This window comes from Capricornis sumatraensis, chromosome 20 (assembly GCF_032405125.1).
Source record: "Capricornis sumatraensis isolate serow.1 chromosome 20, serow.2, whole genome shotgun sequence".
NCBI lineage: Eukaryota > Metazoa > Chordata > Mammalia > Artiodactyla > Bovidae > Capricornis > Capricornis sumatraensis.
This window is the reverse complement of record NC_091088.1, coordinates 7,428,342-7,447,775: the sequence shown is the minus strand read 5'-3', so window position 1 is coordinate 7,447,775 and position 19,434 is coordinate 7,428,342. Positions and strand designations below refer to the sequence as shown.

Here is a 19,434-nt window from a genome sequence, read left to right as displayed (position 1 = left end):
TGAATTACAGAGCTATAGTATTTACCGCTGAAAAAAATCCATGTATAAGTGGGTCTGTGCAGTTCAAAGCCAGTCAACTGTATTATCAAGCCAGCTCACAGGGGTAAGGGGTCATTTCACCCACCTAAGAGGGTGAAATGACTCAACAAGGTCAGTCAACTCTTGATTCAGCAAATATTTAAAGTGCCCACTATGTGCCAGGCACTGTGGAAGCTACTGGGAAGAAAGTGGTTAACAGAAAAAATTCAGCCCCTTGTAGAGTATACATTCCTGAAGCAAAGTCAATAATAAATGTCAGGGAGTGATAAGCGCCACAAGGAAACATAAAGCCGAGGAGGAGGATAGCGATTCAGCGAGCGACAGGCCACAGCGTTACCGCCAGCGTTAGAATTTAGGTTTCCCCACTCCAGGTCAAGGGCTCCTTTCTCTACAATTCACCTCCGTATGAGCTTGATGCACAAACACCAATCGTAAAAAGCAGTGGTGACAAAAATGGCAATTAAGGTAGAAACTGTGATGATGGCCATTTAGAGGAAAGAAACCAGGCACACCAGGAAGCTTCATGGCAGAGCTGGTACCTGAGAGGGACTCAGGAGGCTAGGAGATAATTCTGGAGAGAAAGGCGAGTGCATTTCTCCACCCCGACCAGCTTCTGCTAGTCCACTGTCCTGTTTGATATTATCGTAATGGTACTTAGGATTATCTGATATTGTCTTATTTGTTTCTTGTTTGCCTTTCCCACTCGAATGAGAGCTCCACGAAGGCAGGAATCTAGTTTGTCCAAGAGAACTTTCTTGATGATGGCAATGTTCTAACTCTGAATTGTTCAGTACAGTAGCGATAACCATGTGTGGCTACTGAGCACTTGAAATGTGGCTGGTGCAACTCTGCAACTGGATTTTTAGCTTCAAGTTAAATAGCCACACCATACTGGGCAGTGCAGCTCAAAAACCCACAACAGTGCCTGATATACAGAAGTTTCTCAATAAATATTTGTTGAATGAATGAATAACTATCTTCTGGAGAAAGGATAATAAAGGCAAATGCAGAGTGGCAGAAAACCCCAAAACATCTGGAGACCAGGAGAGTCAGGGGGTAGACGTGCAGGGAAATGACATGAGGTAGGGCTGCAGAGACGGGTGATGTCAGCCTGGGGCGCAGGTGCTACGCGGTCCTGGACGCGGGGTGGGGCTGAGGAATATGTAAAGTGGGTGGACACTATATGAGCCCCGATGTGGTTTGGGAATACTGATCTGGAAGCCGCTGTGTGGGAGAAGTTTGAGTCTGAGACAACCACGCTCCCCTTGAACGGGTGTGCTAGTGCCATGCCCAGGAAGGCCGAGGTGACGGGGAGAAGCTGATGCTTCAAGAGGCGAGCCAGAAACTTCAGGATTTCTGTGTGAAAGAGGCTCAGAACCCCAGGGACTGGGACTGGATGTCCCTTTCGTCTTTCGCAGGAACACTGCCCTTGTCCGCATCCTGCAGCTGGCGCTGGAAGGCCATGCTGCTGGCAGTGCTGCTGCGGCTGTGTGCACGCTGGATGGATGACACCGGAGGCGTCCCTTTCGCGTGTCGCAACACCTGGCCACCAACATCACCAGCCTCCGGAGACGCAGCTGCACTGTCACGACAGCTCAAGGATGGAAGCCATAACATCAATGTTTCCAAGGCATTTGAGGGCATAAGAAAAATCTGTCATGAGGGGAAAATGGATTTGGGTTCAAGTGGTATTGATTTCAAAGTTTCCTTGTACTGACAGTCCTTGTAAGCGTGGATTCACTGGGCTTATCCCAGCTCACAGTGACTGATATATCAGCACCGTCGGGGAATTCATCTTGACAGCCAAATAAATCAAGGTGACATAAGAAGTAGGCCCTGTGGTGGGAGTGATGACATTTTAAGTACTCGGCGTCAGGAAAACTAGAAAACTGTCACCAAGCATTTAGCATCACCTTTTCTTGTCGGCCTTATCTTCTGGGCCTCAAACAATGGAGCTGTCTGAATGGGAGCAGCAAATGTGTGAGCGCATAGCAGCCAGCCTACTGGGGACCCGTGGAGCCAAGGGATGGAAAACAGGACTAGAGGGACAGATGTGCCAGACTCAGGAGGCCCTCGGCAAAACGCCCAAAGATGTCTAGTTTCGATGTGGTAGGTAGCAGGGAGTCGTTTCTGAGCAGAGAAATGAAAGAATGAAAGTTCTGTGAAGAATGAAATAGAATGCAAATAAAAATGAAAAATTAAAGTCAGTTCATGATTATATGAAGCTGGTTGCCAGAAATGCTGGCAAAGTTCTCTAAAGGTACAGAGGCAATAATTTCTTGGACAGAATCCTGTTGTGTTTTTTTTGGCAACAACCATGACATTCTAAATCGACAGGACCCATGCTCAGGGAAAATATTTTCAATGACAAGGAGAAAGTAGGACTGCCTGAATAGACTTCATTGGATCTGTCTGAGGACTGGTTACTGTGGTTTTCCCTTGTATGGGGACAAGGTAAAAATTAGCATGTTTAGGCTTCTGTCTCTGAAACCAACGTCTCAACTTTTTTGATGTCATAGTTCCCTTTAAGAATAATAAAAGCTAAGAACTTTGCTTCCAGAAAAAAACACATATACATTTTTGCATCCCCTGCAGGGTGTTCAGGACTCCATCTGTGGACTGCTGTCGACTGAGAGCTCCACTGTCGGATGTTTCCTTCAGGTCTCTGAACCCCAGGAGCCGAGAAGAGTCTGGCTAATGCGGGGAGGGCAGAACGGCCTCTGATAGCACCGTACCCACACACGCCAAGACAGCAGGTGCCAGAAAGGCCTGACCACAGGCCCAGGACTCATGTGCATTCTTTTGGGCTCATCACAAGTTGGTTGTTGCCCGGTATGAACCCTTTCATCCTCCCATACTTTTTCCCCAGCTGTCACACACCTGTCATGTTGGATAGTAGCGCTTGAAGAAGCTCACCTTCCTGAGGAGGCTGAAAGTCTAAGAAGTGTGCCAGAAAAGCAGTTTGGTAGGCCTAATGGGTCAGCCCCCTCCCCCACTGTGGGCCATCCTCAGAGAAGCGGTCTAGGGGCTGGCATAGATGTCATCCAAGCCTGGTACTCAGTGGAGCCCTTAACAGCTGGGGGTGCTCCTGGGAATGGGCACTGGGGAGCTCTGAGGCGGCCAGCCTTCTTGGCAGGAACAGGACATGTCCTGGCTCAGGCTGCTCTGAAAAAGGTCCCTAGATTTAAATGGTTTCAGAACCTCTAGAAGGAGCCTTCCCTAAAGGAGGAATTCTCCGCCTCTGCAGACACTGGAGGAGGAGTCTCCAGTCGATGGCTGGCTAACCGCGGCGCAGCCCAGCTCCCACCTGCGGGGCCGCCTACCAGGAAGGACAGCTTGGCCTCGTCGGTGCTCTCGATGCCTTTGGTGCCGAACTTGCCCTGCTGGAGGCTGCTGTGCACGATGCTCACGGCACTGGTCACCCCGCGCTGGATATCCTGCAGGGTGGTGGCTGGGAAGCCCATCCGCAGCTTGTGACACAGGACGTCCCTGGGGCAGAGGGGCACACGGGGACTGGCAGCACGCAACCTGGCCTCCAGGACGGGCGCACCAGCGGGCTCACCACCCTGAGCCAGCAGCGTAACCTGCTCTTCCCAGGGAGCAGGAGGCCCTGAGCAGTCAGGGCCTGAGAGGCCGCACCCCCTCAAAGGCACTGATGGGGCCGGCTCCTGACTGACTGCGAGGCTGTCACTGAGCGGCGCTGAGCTCCAACACGCTCAGGAGGAAGCACAGCTCGGTGAAGGCAGCGCCATGTGAGCGTGGAGACAACAGCATGTGAAGGTCAGGCTCCACTCCATGTTCTACCACTTATGAGATGTGTGATCTCCCTAGGCCCCGGGTCCCTCATCTACAGAAGACAGCCAGCGGCTCCCACCTCACAGGGGCACTGTCAGGACTGAACGGGACTGTGTGATCTCCCTGGGCCCCGGGTCCCTCATCTACAGAAGACAGCCAGCGGCTCCCACCTCACAGGGGCACTGTCAGGACTGAACGGGACTGTGTGATCTCCCTGGGCCCCGGGTCCCTCATCTACAGAAGACAGCCAGCGGCTCCCACCTCACAGGGGCACTGTCAGGACTGAACGGGACTGTGTGATCTCCCTGGGCCCCGGGTCCCTCATCTACAGAAGACAGCCAGCGGCTCCCACCTCACAGGGGCACTGTCAGGACTGAACGGGACTGTGTGATCTCCCTGGGCCCCGGGTCCCTCATCTACAGAAGACAGCCAGCGGCTCCCACCTCACAGGGGCACTGTCAGGACTGAACGGGAGCAGGGCATCGGCACAGTGCCTGCCTGGTAGCAGAGGTAAGTATCACCATTAACATTACAGCTGCTGCCTTCATCTGAGGCGCCTGTTCCCTTTCCTCAGTCTGAGGGCCAGAAAGAATCCAGTCCACGAAATACAGATTTGGCCTATGAGGTATCGGGGTGCTGCACAACTGCCTGGAGTCAAGGATGTGGTGCTATGGATAGGAGCTTATAGCCTGTATAGAACTGAACTTGAATCATAAGAGAAAAAAAGGGAGAAACAAAATGGGCCCCAGGAATCCAACAGGAGGACCCTTCTGCCTCCCAGAGAGTGGAAAGGGTGGCGGCTGTACCTGAAGTCAGACTCCAGCTCTGTGGTGGCGAGGTTGATCATAGCGCAGAGGCAGTCGATGCTGGAGCTAGACAGGGCCCGGCCGATGCACTTCTTAACAATGTAGAAGACGTCATCCACCATGCTGGATGTCAACTGGCCCTTCTCATAGGTGTCCAGGGCCACAGCCTACCCCAAAGGCAGATTGCCTAGTAAGGGCCCCAGTTCTGTCATGGTCCTAGATAGTTCTGTACTTTGTGCTTTTCCTAAAATAGCTTGTTCTGGTCACCGCTTGGAGTGGCTCCTCCTTGCTAAAACAGTTCACTTCCCTACTGATCACCAATGTTAGGAAACTAAGTAGTTAGGGTGTCTGCCTCGAGAATATCTGGTATGCAGGATCTAAGACACCAGGGGAGGCCCATCTTCTCCACGGCTCCTCACCCACACACTGCTATGGAGGCAGGGGGCAGAGAGGCTCCCGAGGAGCTGAGGTGCTCTTCTATGACCCTTGGGGAAGAAGTCCCAGCTGGGTCCATGAAGAGCCTGATCACGCCAAAGATGCCCTCTGACCATTCAAAGCAGTACACTTAGTCGGCATGCCAGGGTATTCTCAAAGTAGGACCAAGAAATACGACATGCCTTGGCCGTCAGCCTGGCTTCCTGGACAGGATGCCCCATCTCCGGGGCGGGGTTGGGGGGGATTTCTTCTGTCCTACCTTGTTGACAGTCTCCCTCATGAAGTACTCCTCCATGGTGATATATAGACCAATGAGCTCCTGCATGGTGCAGCTCAGTAGGCAGTTATTGAGGAGTCTGTCCAGGCACTTCTGGTGCTCTAGGAGACAGCCAAGAAAGGAATACTCACTCTTCTTCCCCAAAGGAAATAGATCTTTTTTTTTTTTTAGGTCCCTTTCTAGTCTCTGTTCCAAATCTGTACATAATTTACAGGGTTACAATCACAGTACTGATACAATTCTGTATCCTGCTTAAAAATTACATCATAGATATTTCATTGTTTCTATGTAGTTTTTCTTTTTAGCTTACTGATCTTTAACGGCTGTGTGATATCTTATGTAGATAGTCCATATTTTTTTTAATTACTGTTTTTAGACAATGTGTTATTTCCAAACATTTTGACATTATTAGAGATAACTGGAAATCACAGTAATTGGAGATTGCAGTTTTTAGATTTTTCATTCTATAAAAAGTGCTGTCCAACAAGATTTTCTGTGATAGGAATGTTCTGTGTCTGCTGCCTAATGTAGTAGCCACTATTAAGTGCTTGGAATGTGCTTAATATGATTGAGGAACTGAATGTTAAATTTTATTTAATTTTGTGAAAAGTGAAAGTATTCGTTGTTCAGTCCTGTCTGACTCTTTGTGACTCTATGGACTGTATGTAGCCTGCCAGGCTCTTCCTTCCATGGAATTTTCCAGGCAAGAATACTGAAGTGGTTAGCCTTTTTCTTCTCCAGGAGATCTTCCTGACCAAGAGACTGAACCTGCATCTCTTGCATTGCAGGCAGATTCTTTATCATCCTGAGCCACCAGGGAAGCCCTTATTTAATTTTAATTAAAATTTAAATAGTTACCTGTGGGTTGTGACTACTGTATTAAACAGCACAACTCTGAACATACATGGTCATTATTAACAGCAATAAGTACCAAACTCCAGATGAGCTCAAATCCTCTTTGAAACACCAATTCAGGGGCTTTATTGGTGGCCCAGTGGGCAGGGTTCTGCGCTCCCACTGCAGGAGGCATGGGTTTGATCTCTGATGGGGAACCATGATCCCACAAATCTTGTAGCAATGCCCAAAACAAATAAAAAAACCAAACCACCAGGTCATATAAATAATTCCCTTGCCATGCATTATTGGTACAAGCCACGCAGATTGCCACAGATGCTGGGTGAGTTTCAGGTCTCCAGTGAAGAGAATTCTGCATATACTCAACCAGAAGGGATTAAACACTCTTCTTAAAAACCTGGAGTCAGTGTGTCAGTAAAATAGGACAGTGGCACACCTTTTTAGTCAACATATTTATTCCTTCAAAAATTGTGACTGAGGGAACAGGGAGACTGAGGGAGGGAGTGAAAGGTTTTCTCAATATTATGCTTCAATACTACATGAGGTGTAATTTATATATCATAAAATTCAACCATTGTATATGTGCAATTCAATGATTTTTTTTCAGTAACTTTATGTTTTGTAACAATAGCCACAATCCAGTTTTAGAATATTCTTATCACTCTTAAAAGTTCCCTCATGAAATTATGTATATTTTTTTGTTCTATCAACCTACCTATCTATCATGTGCACATACTGCCTATTTAAACACCAGTCCTGAAATCTGAGCTGGTGAGGAAGCAGGGTGTGGGGAAAAGAGCAGGAGATTCACTGAACCATTCTTGCCTTTAGCCATTTTCATCTGTTCAATGATTAGGTGGCCTCAAAGACCCAGTCCAATTCTAAAATCTGGTAAGTCCAGATTTCCTCCTGAGAGTCAATTTATCCACAGATCTCCCCCAGAGACTAATAAGCCCCAATTATTTCCTCATTAAAAGAATCTGTGACTTAACTAGTAGAAAACAGAGCCAACTATACCCCGACCCATCCCAGGGAACATGGGCAACACCTATTACCTTGTTTGACTTCTTCTGAGGCCATGGAGTCCCCCACCTCAAAATCTGAGCTGATCCTTTTCCTGAGGAAGCGTAGGTACAGCTCACTGCGGGCATTCATCAGGGTGACCTCAGTCAGGATAGGATCCAGTTCCCTAAGACACGTGGAGCAGAAAGCGTAAGCAGGACACTGGATTCCTTCAGATAAAAGAGCTACAGGGCAAATAGAGTCCTGAAGTCCCCCTCCCCCAGGCCCAGGAGGGTCAGCTCTGCCAAATGGTCCTTCTGGCTCTGCTGGCCCAGTTGTAATCAGAGACGGTGGTCAACCACATGTTCCATTTACATGTTTCACCTGAATTATTCACCCCTAAAAATGCTGCCAGAGCTGCATAAGAGATGGGGAGATGTATTTTTATTTTCAGTGTAATATGCTCAGTCGTGTCTGACTCTTTGTGAGCCCACGGACTGTAGCCTGCCAGGCTCCTCTGTCCATGGGATTCTCCAGGCGAGAATACTGGAGTGGGCTGCTGTTTCCTTCCCCAGGGGATCTTCTCGACCCAAGGATTGAACCCGTGTCTCCTGCATTGGCAGACAGATTCTTTACCACTGAGCCACCAGGGAAGCCTGTATTTTTGTTAGTGGCTCGAGTGAAAATGATCTATCTTTCATGTAAAACAAATCATGCTTCCCTAACCCCTCATGTAGCTGTGGTGGAATTTTTTAGGATACATCCTTAAACTGTGTCCCACACCCATCACATACCTAGATAAAAAGCCAAATCAATCTTGGAAAAAAAATGTTAGCGGACTCACACTTTCCAATTTTAAAACTTATCACAAAGCTAACAGCAAACAAGGCAGTGTGGTTTTACTGACATAAGAACAGACATATAGATTAATAAGAGTCCAGATATCTTGACATTTATGGTCAACTGATTTGCAACAAGAATGCTAAGACAATTCAATGAAAAAAGAATATAGTCTTTTCCACAAACTGTACTGGGATAACAAATAGCCACTTATAAGGAATGAAGTTGATCCCCTCCCTCACATTTTAGACAAAATTAACTAATTTTCCACACTGACGTCCAAGAGACCTTTTCAGGACGTAAATCCGGTCATATCGTAATCATGAGTTTTCCACAGCTCTTGGGATACAAACACCAAACAGCCTGACTTGACAACCTCGCTAGACTCACCTCATGGCAGACTCTCTCCAACTCCCTGCACTTCAGCTGTACTAGCCTTCTTTGGGTTTTCAATACAGGGAGTCTTTGCACATTTTCTCTCTCCTCTACCTGGAACACATTTCACCTTATTCTTATTTACTCTTTTTTTTAAAATCTTTTTGGCTGCTCCACGCAGCATGTGGAATCTTAGAGACTGAACTCATGCCCCTGCACTGGGAGCACAGAGCCTTAACCACTGGGCCACCAGGGGAGTCCCTCTACTTACTCATTAGAAAAATGAAAGGGAACTTTTTATTTCTTTCGTGTAAGGGTATAGCTAATTAACAATATTGTGATAGTTTCGGGTGAACAGTGAAGGGACTCAGCCATACGTATACATTTATCCATTATCCCCTTCTATTTACCCTTAAAGTCTCAGATGTAAGATCATGTCCTCAGGATTCCCTTCCTTGAACTTCACCAGCCCAGGTTATATCCCTTTATTACATGCTTCCCTGTGCTCTATGCTCCGTGCACTGTAATGATGAACAGCACCAGCTCTAGACCCAGACTGCAGCACTGATAATGGTCTAGCATTCTTGACAAAACACAAACATGTTATACACATGTTTTTGTTTGCATGCTATATTCCATTCTAAAAAGAGAGTCACAGAGAAAGTATTCTTAAAATGTAAACCACACTGTAAGAGAGCAGCCTCTGAATGATACTTGACTAGCGATGCAAACGTCCATGGAGTGAAGAAAAGAGGATTATTACCTTGGCTCTATTTTTTCTGATGTAGAATTTCTCATCAAGTTGCTCTGGACATGCCGAAACTGCAATATATCACAGAAATGAGAATAATCTTCCCCTCCCTCCTTCTATCTGCTTCCTGCTGGTCCCTCCAGACTTTTGGTATAAGAATGTTTAGATTTAGTTTGTTTAACAGGTAAGTTAAAAGGAGGCTCTCAACGGGAGGTGCCAAAGATTTACTTTTGATTTATATGCTAATGTTCACCTCTATTATTGTACTTAAAAGTGATGCTAGTGGTATTCCAATGAACTAATAATGTCTAGTCTCCTAGAGTTCGAGAAATTAAACTATATGGGGTTACTCCTATTTCTAAGTTCTATTCTTATTTCATCTGCTCAAAGGAATGGAGAAACCTAAAGTTCTGAAAAAGCAAATGTTACCTTTAGTCCTTAAGGAATAAAGGGGAAATCTGAGACAGAATTATTTAACATTGAATAAGACCTTAGGAAATCAAATTCTCACTCAGTCACCAGATGGCAATGCTGCACATTCTGTGATTGACAAGTGGTTTAATGTTTCTGTTGTGTTCATTTTAGGAAGCCCTTTCTATTTCCTTCTCAGCCTTGTACTGAGGCCATCATCACCTTGACAACACCTCCCGTCCAGAGTAAGCTGGGGAGTGGCAAGATGCAGGCCAGTCTGCATTTGACGTCTTTATCCTACTTGTATCTTCTTTGCACTCCCCACCCCCTTAGCCTCCCTGCCCCTGATTTATTCCGTTCAGTGTTGCTGGCTAACGGTGCTTCCAACCCCCCTCAGCTTCCCCTGCTCACCTGCTGTCGGTAGTCTCTCTGCTTGATGAACTTATCTACCACTTTCTCTACCTGTGTGTCACATTCCACCTGCAGGTATTTTATCAGGGTATAAAGTCTGCCTGGCCCATAATATGTTTCCACTATTGGCTGATGGGTCTCCACAATTCGGGCAATTCCTGGAAGGGAGAAAGGGAGAGGGCTGGATTCCAAATGTTCTTCCCACAGATACACTCCTTTCTTCTATCCAGGACTGACTTGGGGTCTAACTCAACACTTTCTGGCTGTTTTACTTCCCAAATGAACACAAATGGTTCTTATTGGTGTCAGGAATTGCTAAGCAAATCTGTTACCTATGCACAGTGCTTGGTAAACAGCAGGCATTTGATAAATTATACTGACAGTTTCTACAGGAGCATCTTTGGAAATGAGCATCACTCTCTCCCCTGTCGTTTTTTAGTTAAATACACTCTTGGAGTTTTATTCTCAAGGACTAGGGAGAACAAAACATCTGAGAGACTCTAATCTTTGAGAATCAGATACTGAATTGGGACGTTAATTCTCCAATAAACCAGTATATAGCAAACCACAGGATTAAAGTAAAGGCATCAGGCTGGTCAGGAGAAAAGAAAAGCTAGGATGCAGGTGCTGGAAGTGTCTACAGTGGAGAAAGAGGCTTGCCTTCAAACAGAAGAGTCAGTGTATCTGCAAAGATGACTGCAGCTCTTCGATCACTCATGTCTGTGCCTAAAACCAGCAGGAGGTTCTCCTCAGCTTTACTGGCCACCTGAAAAAGTAGAAAATCCACAAATATTTCTTAGACCAAAGGTTAGCCTCAGTTTTTCTAAAAGACCTCCCAGTGGCTTTTTTCCCCATGTTTCCCTTGAAGCTAGAAAGCCTAGATGGCACAGAGGAGTGTCCCTTGGGGGCTGTGGGCTGTCCAAACCTCAGGCAAGACAAAGAACCTAACATGGTAGTTAACTCTTCTTCCATTCAGAGGGATTAATGATGCTTTCCTTTTCCTTGATAATATCTACAGCTGTTAAACTGGGGAGAGAGTCCCAAGTTACAATAATTGTTTCAAAGAATAACTCAAGAGTTATTATTAATGGTGCTCTGTTGAGTAGCAGACAGAATCTGGGTACTTCCAAGGGAATTTTAAGGGATTAACAGTAGAAGCCCATTCTAGGTTTCAGATAACAAAGTACTGATAAAAAAAAGTATTGATAGAAAAGTACCATAAAGCAGTTACATTTCATTTCTTGTTAATTTTTAGAATGGGTCCCTTGGACTCCAAGGAGATCCAACCAGTCCATTCTAAAGGAGATCAGCCCTCGGTGTTCTTTGGAAGAATGATGCTAAAGCTGAAACTCCAGTACTTTGGCCACCTCATGCGAAGAGTTGACTCATTGGAAAAGACTCTGATGCTGGGAGGGATTGGAGGCAGGAGGAAGAGGGGATGACAGAGGATGAGATGGCTGGATGGTATCACCGATTCGATGGACGTGAGTTTGAGTGAACTCAGGGAGATGGTGATGGACAGGGAGGCCTGGTGTGCTGCGATTCATGGGGTCGCAAAGAGTCGGACACGACTGAGCGACTGAACTGAACTGAAAACACACTTAAACATTCAAAAGGAACAAAGGAGTATTGGATGAAAAGTAATTCTTTCTCTTATCTATGTTTCTTGGTCTCCTAAGTTTCCTCTTGAGAGGTGACCACTGCTAACTGTCTCCCACATACCCCATGTTTATGTAACATACAATCTTTACTGCAGCTCTCTCCAATTTCAACATGAATGATGGCATGCTGTTGTTTGACTTAGTCAGCCACATGTTAGAGAGTAAACTGTGTCTGCACATATGGAACTGTCACATTTTCCTGAATGGCAAAATAATGTTCCATTACACAGAACTGGGGGATGGGGACAGGATGCACTGTGACACACACTTAAAAAAAGTAACAACTCTGTGCTCACACGCCTATGAGGTTCCAGGGGAAGGTGGGCAGAGACTAAACTGAAGCCTGTTTCTTTTTCAGTTTTAACCTGCTTCATCTCAATTTTTGAGCTGCAAGCCTGGGGCTTTTTTCCCCTCCAAGTCTTATTTTGAGACTCAAGCCTGGTTGGTGTTGTTTAGTCGCTAAGTCATGTCCCGCTGTTTAGTGACTGCGTGGATTGTAGCCCACCAAGTTCCTCTGTCCATGATTTTTCAGGCAAGAATACTGGAGTGAGTTGCCATTTCCTTTTCCAGGGCATCTTCCTCACCTAGGAATTAAACCTGTGACTCCTGCATTGGCAGGCATATTCTTTACCACTGACCCATCAGGGGAGCCCTCAAGCCTCGTTACGAGTCTAAAAACTCCTAACCAACATCTCTGAATGCTTTTAAAAGAAGCCAGTCCCTGGTTGACAGCTTGGAAAAGGTGAGTCAACTTGTCAGAGAAATTACATTTTGATTTTCTTATGCTTTCACTTGGTCTGTTGGAATACGTCAGTAGATGTCCAGGCCATGCCTGGTGCAAAGTAGACTGGTAACAGTAAGTGCTGAATGAATGCGTGTACCCAGTCCTGCCAGGATACAGAAGAAGAGGGGATTCAAATCCAGAGGTATAAGGTATCCACAGAAAATGGACCCATCCAGTGCCCCGGTTTGCAGGCGGAGAACTGTACCATTATCCTGCCAAGCAATCAGGAGCCATACCTGCTTGCAAAGATATTCTGAGAACTTGCTTAATCCCTCCTCATGCAAACCCAGCAGTGGGAAGATCTTGAAGAAGCGCTCCACCTGGGGCAGATCCCCTTCCTTTGTGGCAACGGCAAACTTCTCTGTGACAATGGCTTTGAGACGCTGCTCGGCTTCCTGCAGCAGTTTCAGGTTGGCATCAATCATGCTGCCTGCACAATGGGGAGAAGATGAGAACTAATGTAGAGAACGGTACTGTGTTAGGTTTAGGCCACTTTGTCTGTGCATTCCAAAAACAGGTATTGAACACTTAAGTGTGTGCAAGACGCTGTACTAGCAATACAGATGGTGAAGAGGTGAGTCAGCCACATCTCCACTGCCATAGGAGTCACAATCATCTTCAAGAAATGAGGTTTGTGCACAAATGACTATAATAAAATTCAGTGTATGACAAGTGTCACAAGTCACATTTCTGGTTGAAGTAATCAGAAAAGGCTTCCCAGAGATGATATTTTGTTTCTCAAAGATGGGCAAGATTTTGATTTCTGAGTATGGGGTACATACGTTCTAGGCAAGGGGAATGAGAACAGCAAAGTACTGACACAGAAAGATGAAGAGTATTTGCAGAGAACTGCAAGCAGTATCGGAGAAGGCGGTGGCACCCTACTCCAGTACTCCTGCCTGGAAAATCCCATGGGCGGAGGAGCCTGGTGGGCTGCAGTCCATGAGGTCGCTAAGAGTCGGACACAACTGAGTGACTTCACTTTGACTTTTCACTTTCATGCATTGGAGAAGGAAATGGCAACCCACGCCAGTGTTCTTGCCTGGAGAATCCCAGGGACGGGGGAGCCTGGTGGGCTGCCGTCTATGGGGTCGCACAGAGTCGGACACAACTGAAGCGACTTAGCAGCAGCAGCAAGCAGTATATAAGTGTTAGTGTTAGTTGCTCAGTCATGCCCGACTCTTTGCAACCCCATGGACTGCAGCCCTCTGTCCATGAGATTTTCCAGGCAAGGATAGTGGAGTGGGTTGCCATTTCCTTCTCCAGGGGATCTTCCCAACCCAGGAATCAAACCCGGGTCTCCTGCACTGCAGGCAGATTCTTTACCAACTGAGCTACAAGGGAAGCCCAAGCAGTATATACCCTGGTTTAAAGAGGAGCTCAACAAACATGTACAATGAATGGATGTATGAGCGAATAGCATGAAAAAAGGCTAGAAAGACAAGAGTGGGTGGAGGTCATGGACGGTCCAGAACAGAAAGCTAAAAATTTACTTTTAACTGTATAAACAGGCAATATTGTCCAGTGTAAAGAACCCACTGGTCAGAGGAACAGTAGATCTGGATTGTTTTCTTTTCCATAAGGTAGGAATAACAACCTTTGCCCTGGGATGGTCTAGGACCTATACCGTGTCGTACTAGTACCAGACAAGAAAATTTCCTAAATGTCCTAGTTTTCCTTTTCCTGATTGAGACTGCTGAGTTCAGATGACAGATGCTTGTAACGAAACTAGGAAGCAGCAGTTTGGGATGCCAACCTTCTTTGCCCTGTCGGCTGAGCTCGATGACTGACTTGTCTAGGCATAAGTAGCGATGAATGTGGGCTGCGGCCTGCTCATAATCTTCATTTCTCAAAGCAGTCTGAACTCCATCCATGCAGAACTTCAGGTCCAAGATGTCATCAGCTCTCTGAATGGCTTGATAGAGGCGATTCTGCAAAAAGATTTGTTGCTTAGAAACAACGTCCTATTTTTTCAAAAGCATCTCTCCAGAAGGTAGGGAGTTTCAGGGGCTGAAGCCAAGTAACCAGAGATCCTTGACAGCATTCACTGGTAAACTAAAAAACATTACCACTACCACTCACAAAACTTGTGGGTGATGGTCAATACTACTGACAAGCATCACACAATTTTATTTATGTGACCAGTCATTTGTTTTAATAAAGCAATAGTGGAGATAATCCATATTTATATTTGGCTTATGTTGTTAAATTTATAACATAACCATAGTATATCTGACATTCTGAGAACATGACATTGCAATCCAATTAATAATGTATGCATGTTGAGGTTTGGTAGAAACCAATCCAAAGCAATTATTCTTCAATTTAAAATAAAATAATGTATGCAAAATTTATGGAAAGTATTTTTGTTTCAAATAAGCAAGAATGAGGAATTCCCTGGCCAGCCAATCCTAAGGACTCCACACTTTCACTGCTGAGGATGAGGTTCAATCCCTGGTTAGTGAACTAAGATCCCATAAGCCACACAGACAAAAAACAAACCAACCAACCAAAACTCACAACCCAGATCCTGTGTTGTTCAATACAGTAGCCACTCTCCACCTGTGACTACTGAGCATTTCAAATGTGACTAATCCAAATTAAGATGTATACGTGTAAAATATACACTGGATTTCAAACTTAGCACAAAAATAAATAAGGTAAAAATGTCTCATTAATACCATTTAATAGTAATTTCTGAAATAATGGGTTAAACAAATGTTTATAAATTGTGAAAATTATTTTCTCCTGTTCTGCTTTTTAAAAAACAGTCACTGGGAAGTTTTAAATTATATATGTGGTTCATATTAGACTTTTTCTTTTCCCACCTGAATGACTTTCATTTCACTTTCTTGCCTAACTTCTCTGGCTAGAACCTCTAGTACAATGTTGAAAAGCAGCAGTAAGAGCTAACATCCTTGTTTTGTTCCTGATCTTTTTGGGGAAGCAACTAGTTTTTCACCAGTAAGTATGATGTTAGCCCATCTGTAACATCATAAAGATGCCTTTTATCAGGTCGAGGAAGTTCCTTCTCTTCCAAGATTGTTGAGTGTTTTCATCAAAACAGGTATTTAGTTTTGTGTCTATGATCATGTGGTTTTTGTCCTATATTCTATCAATTTGGTGTATTACATTAATTGATAGTCTAAAGCAGCCTTGCGTGACTGGGATAAATTTCACTTGCCCACAGTTTAGTCTTTTTTAATACATTGCTGGATATGATTTGCTACTGTTGTTGAGGATCTGTATGTCTATATTTATAACAGCTATTGGTCTGACGTTTCTCCTGTGATATCTTTATCTTGTTTTGGTATCTTGCATTAGGTTTCTATTGGATGGTCCTGCTCTAATTTCTAACCTGGTGGCTTCTTTACTGCCCTCTACTAACTCAAATACCAAAAGCTCAATGGGATTACCTTGGCCAGGTCAAGCTGACGGACTTTGCTTGACACATTCTCAGCTAGGTTGCAGGTAAAGGTGATCATTCCAGCCAGCTGCTTTGCATCTCCTTCAATCAACTGTAGATTTGGACTGGAGACACACATTGTCAGTATACATATCCATAGGAGTAGATGGTAAAAGAGATGAAAAAACATTTTTGCAGATGGAGACTATGTCTTCTATTAATACTTCTTTTGCTTGAGCATGCTTGCTTAGTCACTTCAGTCATGTCCAACTCTTTGAGACCCTATGGACTGTAAGTCTGCCAGGCTCCTCTGTCCATAGGATTCTCAAGGCAAGAATACTAGAATGGGTTGCCATGCCCTCTTCCAGGAGATCTTCCCGACCCAGAGATCAAACCCACGACTCCTGCATTGCAGGCGGATTCTTTACCCACTAAGCCACCTGGGAAGTCAAACTTCTTTTGTATCTCCCCACAACTCTGCTCCATGCACTCTATTCATAGCTTTTACTCAAGAGTGTTTTACTGAAAACTTAGGCTTATATTGAATAATAACTTAATTTAAATAAATACAAAAGACAGCCCTAAATAAGTACTGCCAAAGAACTGGAGTGCAGAATCTCCCCATTGCTAAGTGAGCATGAAATGCACTAACCAACACTCTAAGAGGATGATGAAATCAAAGCAATTTTTATGACTAGCAAATATACAGAATACACAAAACAGGGGCTCTCAAACTTGAGCCGTACATCAGAATCACTTGACATACAGGTTAAGCTAGAGATTCTAGAGCCCCACCCCCAGAGTTTCTGGTATAGTAGGTTTGGGGTGAGGCCTCAGACTCTGCATTTCTAACAAGTTTCCAAACAATGTTGATACTTGCTGGCCCAAGGACACTTTGAGAACAACCTAACCACACCTGTGGGTATTCACTTTACCTGGAGGTAATTCTCCTTTCCAATTTAAACTCAACTGTCACTGTATAACACAAAGTTAGGAAAAATAATAACTTATCCAGTGGACCCCGATGAAATTTAAAATAGCTCTTGCTGAACTGAAGACTCACCCCATCCGGTGGAGGGTGACCATTTTACTTTCAATGGTATTTTGCTGCTCCAAAAGAGCATCCAGCTCTCTCTCCACCACTTTCTGAAACAAAGAAACATCCTGTTATTAGCATGGTCAGAACTACTTAGCTGAAGAGTAAATCCCATTTCAAATGTCTTCTTTCCTGTCATTAAGCTCCCTAGGGCTTTAACAAATAATACTTCATTGTTGCTGTTATCACATTACATAATAACTGATATCGTAGGCATATCTCATTCTAGCTTGGAGGTGAACACAACAAAGAGACGAAATAAACTTTCATTCAATTTCATTAGCATAGTGCCTAACACAGGGAGGCATTTAAAATATAAAGGCTCAAATAAAGAAATGAAACTTCTAAACTAGCAGTTATAAATAGTCTCTAGTGTATAATCAGTACTCAGAAGCAATAAATAGAATTCTCTCTCACCCAAGTCAATTTTTGAATTACTTTAACTAATGTAATCTTCTTATGCTTGGGTTTCATCTGCAAAATAGGGACAGTACTATATACCCCTTACAGATGTTAGGTAAGCCAAACAATAACATACATAAATACAAACACAGAACCAATATTGTTCTGTGTGTAAGACTGACTTAATCTTTCCCCCCAACGTATTGATTAACTCAATGAATGCAAGCTTAGTACTGAACTTTGCAAAGCACATCTTGCTGAAAAACGTATTAAAAACCACTGGAGCTGTTGTTAAGTCAATATTTGAAAATTCTCAGAGATACCAATGACCATCCCTGCTCCAGGCCGAAGCTGCCTTCTGTGCTCAACCTTCATAAAAGTTTGGTTTAGGGAACAGCTACTAAACTATTAGATCACAGCTTAGATCTTTCTGCTGACTGGCAAGGAAGCTGGCTGGCAATCAAAAATGTATTCACATCAAGTCACACAGAAAAGTAAAGAAGGCTGCAAGGAATGTTAGAAAGCATAAAGCCCACACTCCTCATTTGATATCATGCAGGGCTAAGTACAGCTTCCCTAGTGGCTCAGTGGTAAAGAATCCGCCTGCAAATGCAGAAGACAGGGGTCAGATCCCCCGTCCAGGAAGATATCACAGGCAACAGAGCAACTAAGCCCATGCACCACAATCACTGAGCCTGTGCTCTAGAGCCTGGGAGCCTCAACTACAGAGCCCACCGGCCGGCAAATACTCAAACCCTCCTGCCCTAGAGTTGTGCTCTGCAACAAGAGAAGCCACACAATGAGTAACTCCTGTCACCATAACTAGAGAAAGCCCAGGCAGTAACTTAACACCCAATACAGCCAAAAATAATCCGCCTGCCAATGCAGGAGATAGGGGTCGATTACTGGATAGGGAAGATAATCTGGAGAAAACAGTAACCCATTCCAGTATTCTTGCCTGGGAAATCCCATGGATACAGGAGCCTGGCAGGCTACAGTCCGCAGGATGGCAAAAGAGTCCCACACGATTTAGCGACTAAACAACAAGAGCTAAGTAAGTACAAGGGATGAAGCGACTTGTCCAAGATTAGACAGTTGTGTCTGAATCCTAAAATCTTGAGTTTCTATAAAGCCCTGAATTAACCTGAAACACTAAAATTACACTCTTAAATCATTCCCAACAGAAGGAAGTCTTAAAACGCTTTGAGTTTATTTGCAATGATTTCCCGCCTAAATGAGATAACGAGGTAAGAGCATTTCAAACTTTTAAACTGCTAAGTCGTTGCAAGAGAGCCTTTCTTCCTATTTTGAAAAACAAGCGAGTCGGCGTATAACCCCTCAAGTCTAACTTTGCTCTAGCAGAGAAATCTGGCGATTAAGGGCCAGGGAAATCAATGGATGAGTGCGGGCAGATCGCCTCGGTAACAGGAAAGCATGCTTGGGGGCGTGAGACCGAGTAAACAGAGATGTCAGGTCGCTGCTGCTGCTGCTGCTGCTGCTAAGTCGCTTCAGTCGTGTCCGACTCTGTGCGACCCCATAGACGGCAGCCCAGGCTCCCCCATCCCTGGGATTCTCCAGGCAAGAACACTGGAGTGGGTTGCCGTTTCCTTCTCCAATGCATGAAAGTGAAAAGTGAAAGTGAAGTCGCTCAGTCGTGCCCGACTCTTAGCGACCCCTTGGACTGCAGCCCACCAGGCTCCTCTGTCCATGGGATTTTCCAGGCAAGAGTACTGGAGTGGGTTGCCACTGCCTTCTCCACAGGTCGCCCCACCTACACTCAATTACACGCCTGCTTCTCGCGTAGGTGTTTTTTTGGTTCCTTGGCAAGAAGAGAACGTCCCACAGCCCGAATTTCCCACTGACGGCTCCTAGGCCCACTGCCTCTGCGTCCTTCCAGAAAAAGCTCAGCTCCCCCACCTCCTCGCCGCAGAGCCGTTCGTACACAGCCTCCAGCTCCTGCAGCTCGGTCAAGGAGCGAATGAGCTCGGTGGAGATTTCTGAGCAGCTGCCTCCTCCCACCCCGTCAGGCGGCCGAGGGACGCCTGACAGCTTTTGAGGGGAATCGAAGTCTGCCATCTTCGTCCCCAT

General features: G+C 45.2%; 1 protein-coding gene across 2 annotated transcripts in view; it reads right to left on the bottom strand.

The window, feature by feature from the left end:
• COG4 (component of oligomeric golgi complex 4) overlaps positions 1 to 19,434 on the bottom strand; it is a 24,842-nt gene extending 5,408 nt beyond the window's left edge. The window contains exons 1-12 of one of the 2 annotated variants that reach the window (XM_068992757.1): positions 19,264 to 19,434; positions 16,912 to 16,994; positions 15,859 to 15,973; positions 14,199 to 14,373; positions 12,679 to 12,872; positions 10,658 to 10,763; positions 9,998 to 10,155; positions 9,188 to 9,246; positions 7,263 to 7,396; positions 5,335 to 5,453; positions 4,641 to 4,807; positions 3,363 to 3,528 (exon numbers count right to left, since the gene is read on the bottom strand). In XM_068992757.1, the coding sequence (XP_068848858.1) occupies positions 3,363 to 3,528; positions 4,641 to 4,807; positions 5,335 to 5,453; positions 7,263 to 7,396; positions 9,188 to 9,246; positions 9,998 to 10,155; positions 10,658 to 10,763; positions 12,679 to 12,872; positions 14,199 to 14,373; positions 15,859 to 15,973; positions 16,912 to 16,994; positions 19,264 to 19,434 (1,647 nt within the window). The remainder of the gene's footprint in view (positions 1 to 3,362; positions 3,529 to 4,640; positions 4,808 to 5,334; positions 5,454 to 7,262; positions 7,397 to 9,187; positions 9,247 to 9,997; positions 10,156 to 10,657; positions 10,764 to 12,678; positions 12,873 to 14,198; positions 14,374 to 15,858; positions 15,974 to 16,911; positions 16,995 to 19,263) is intronic. The other variant, XM_068992758.1, reaches the window with a different exon arrangement.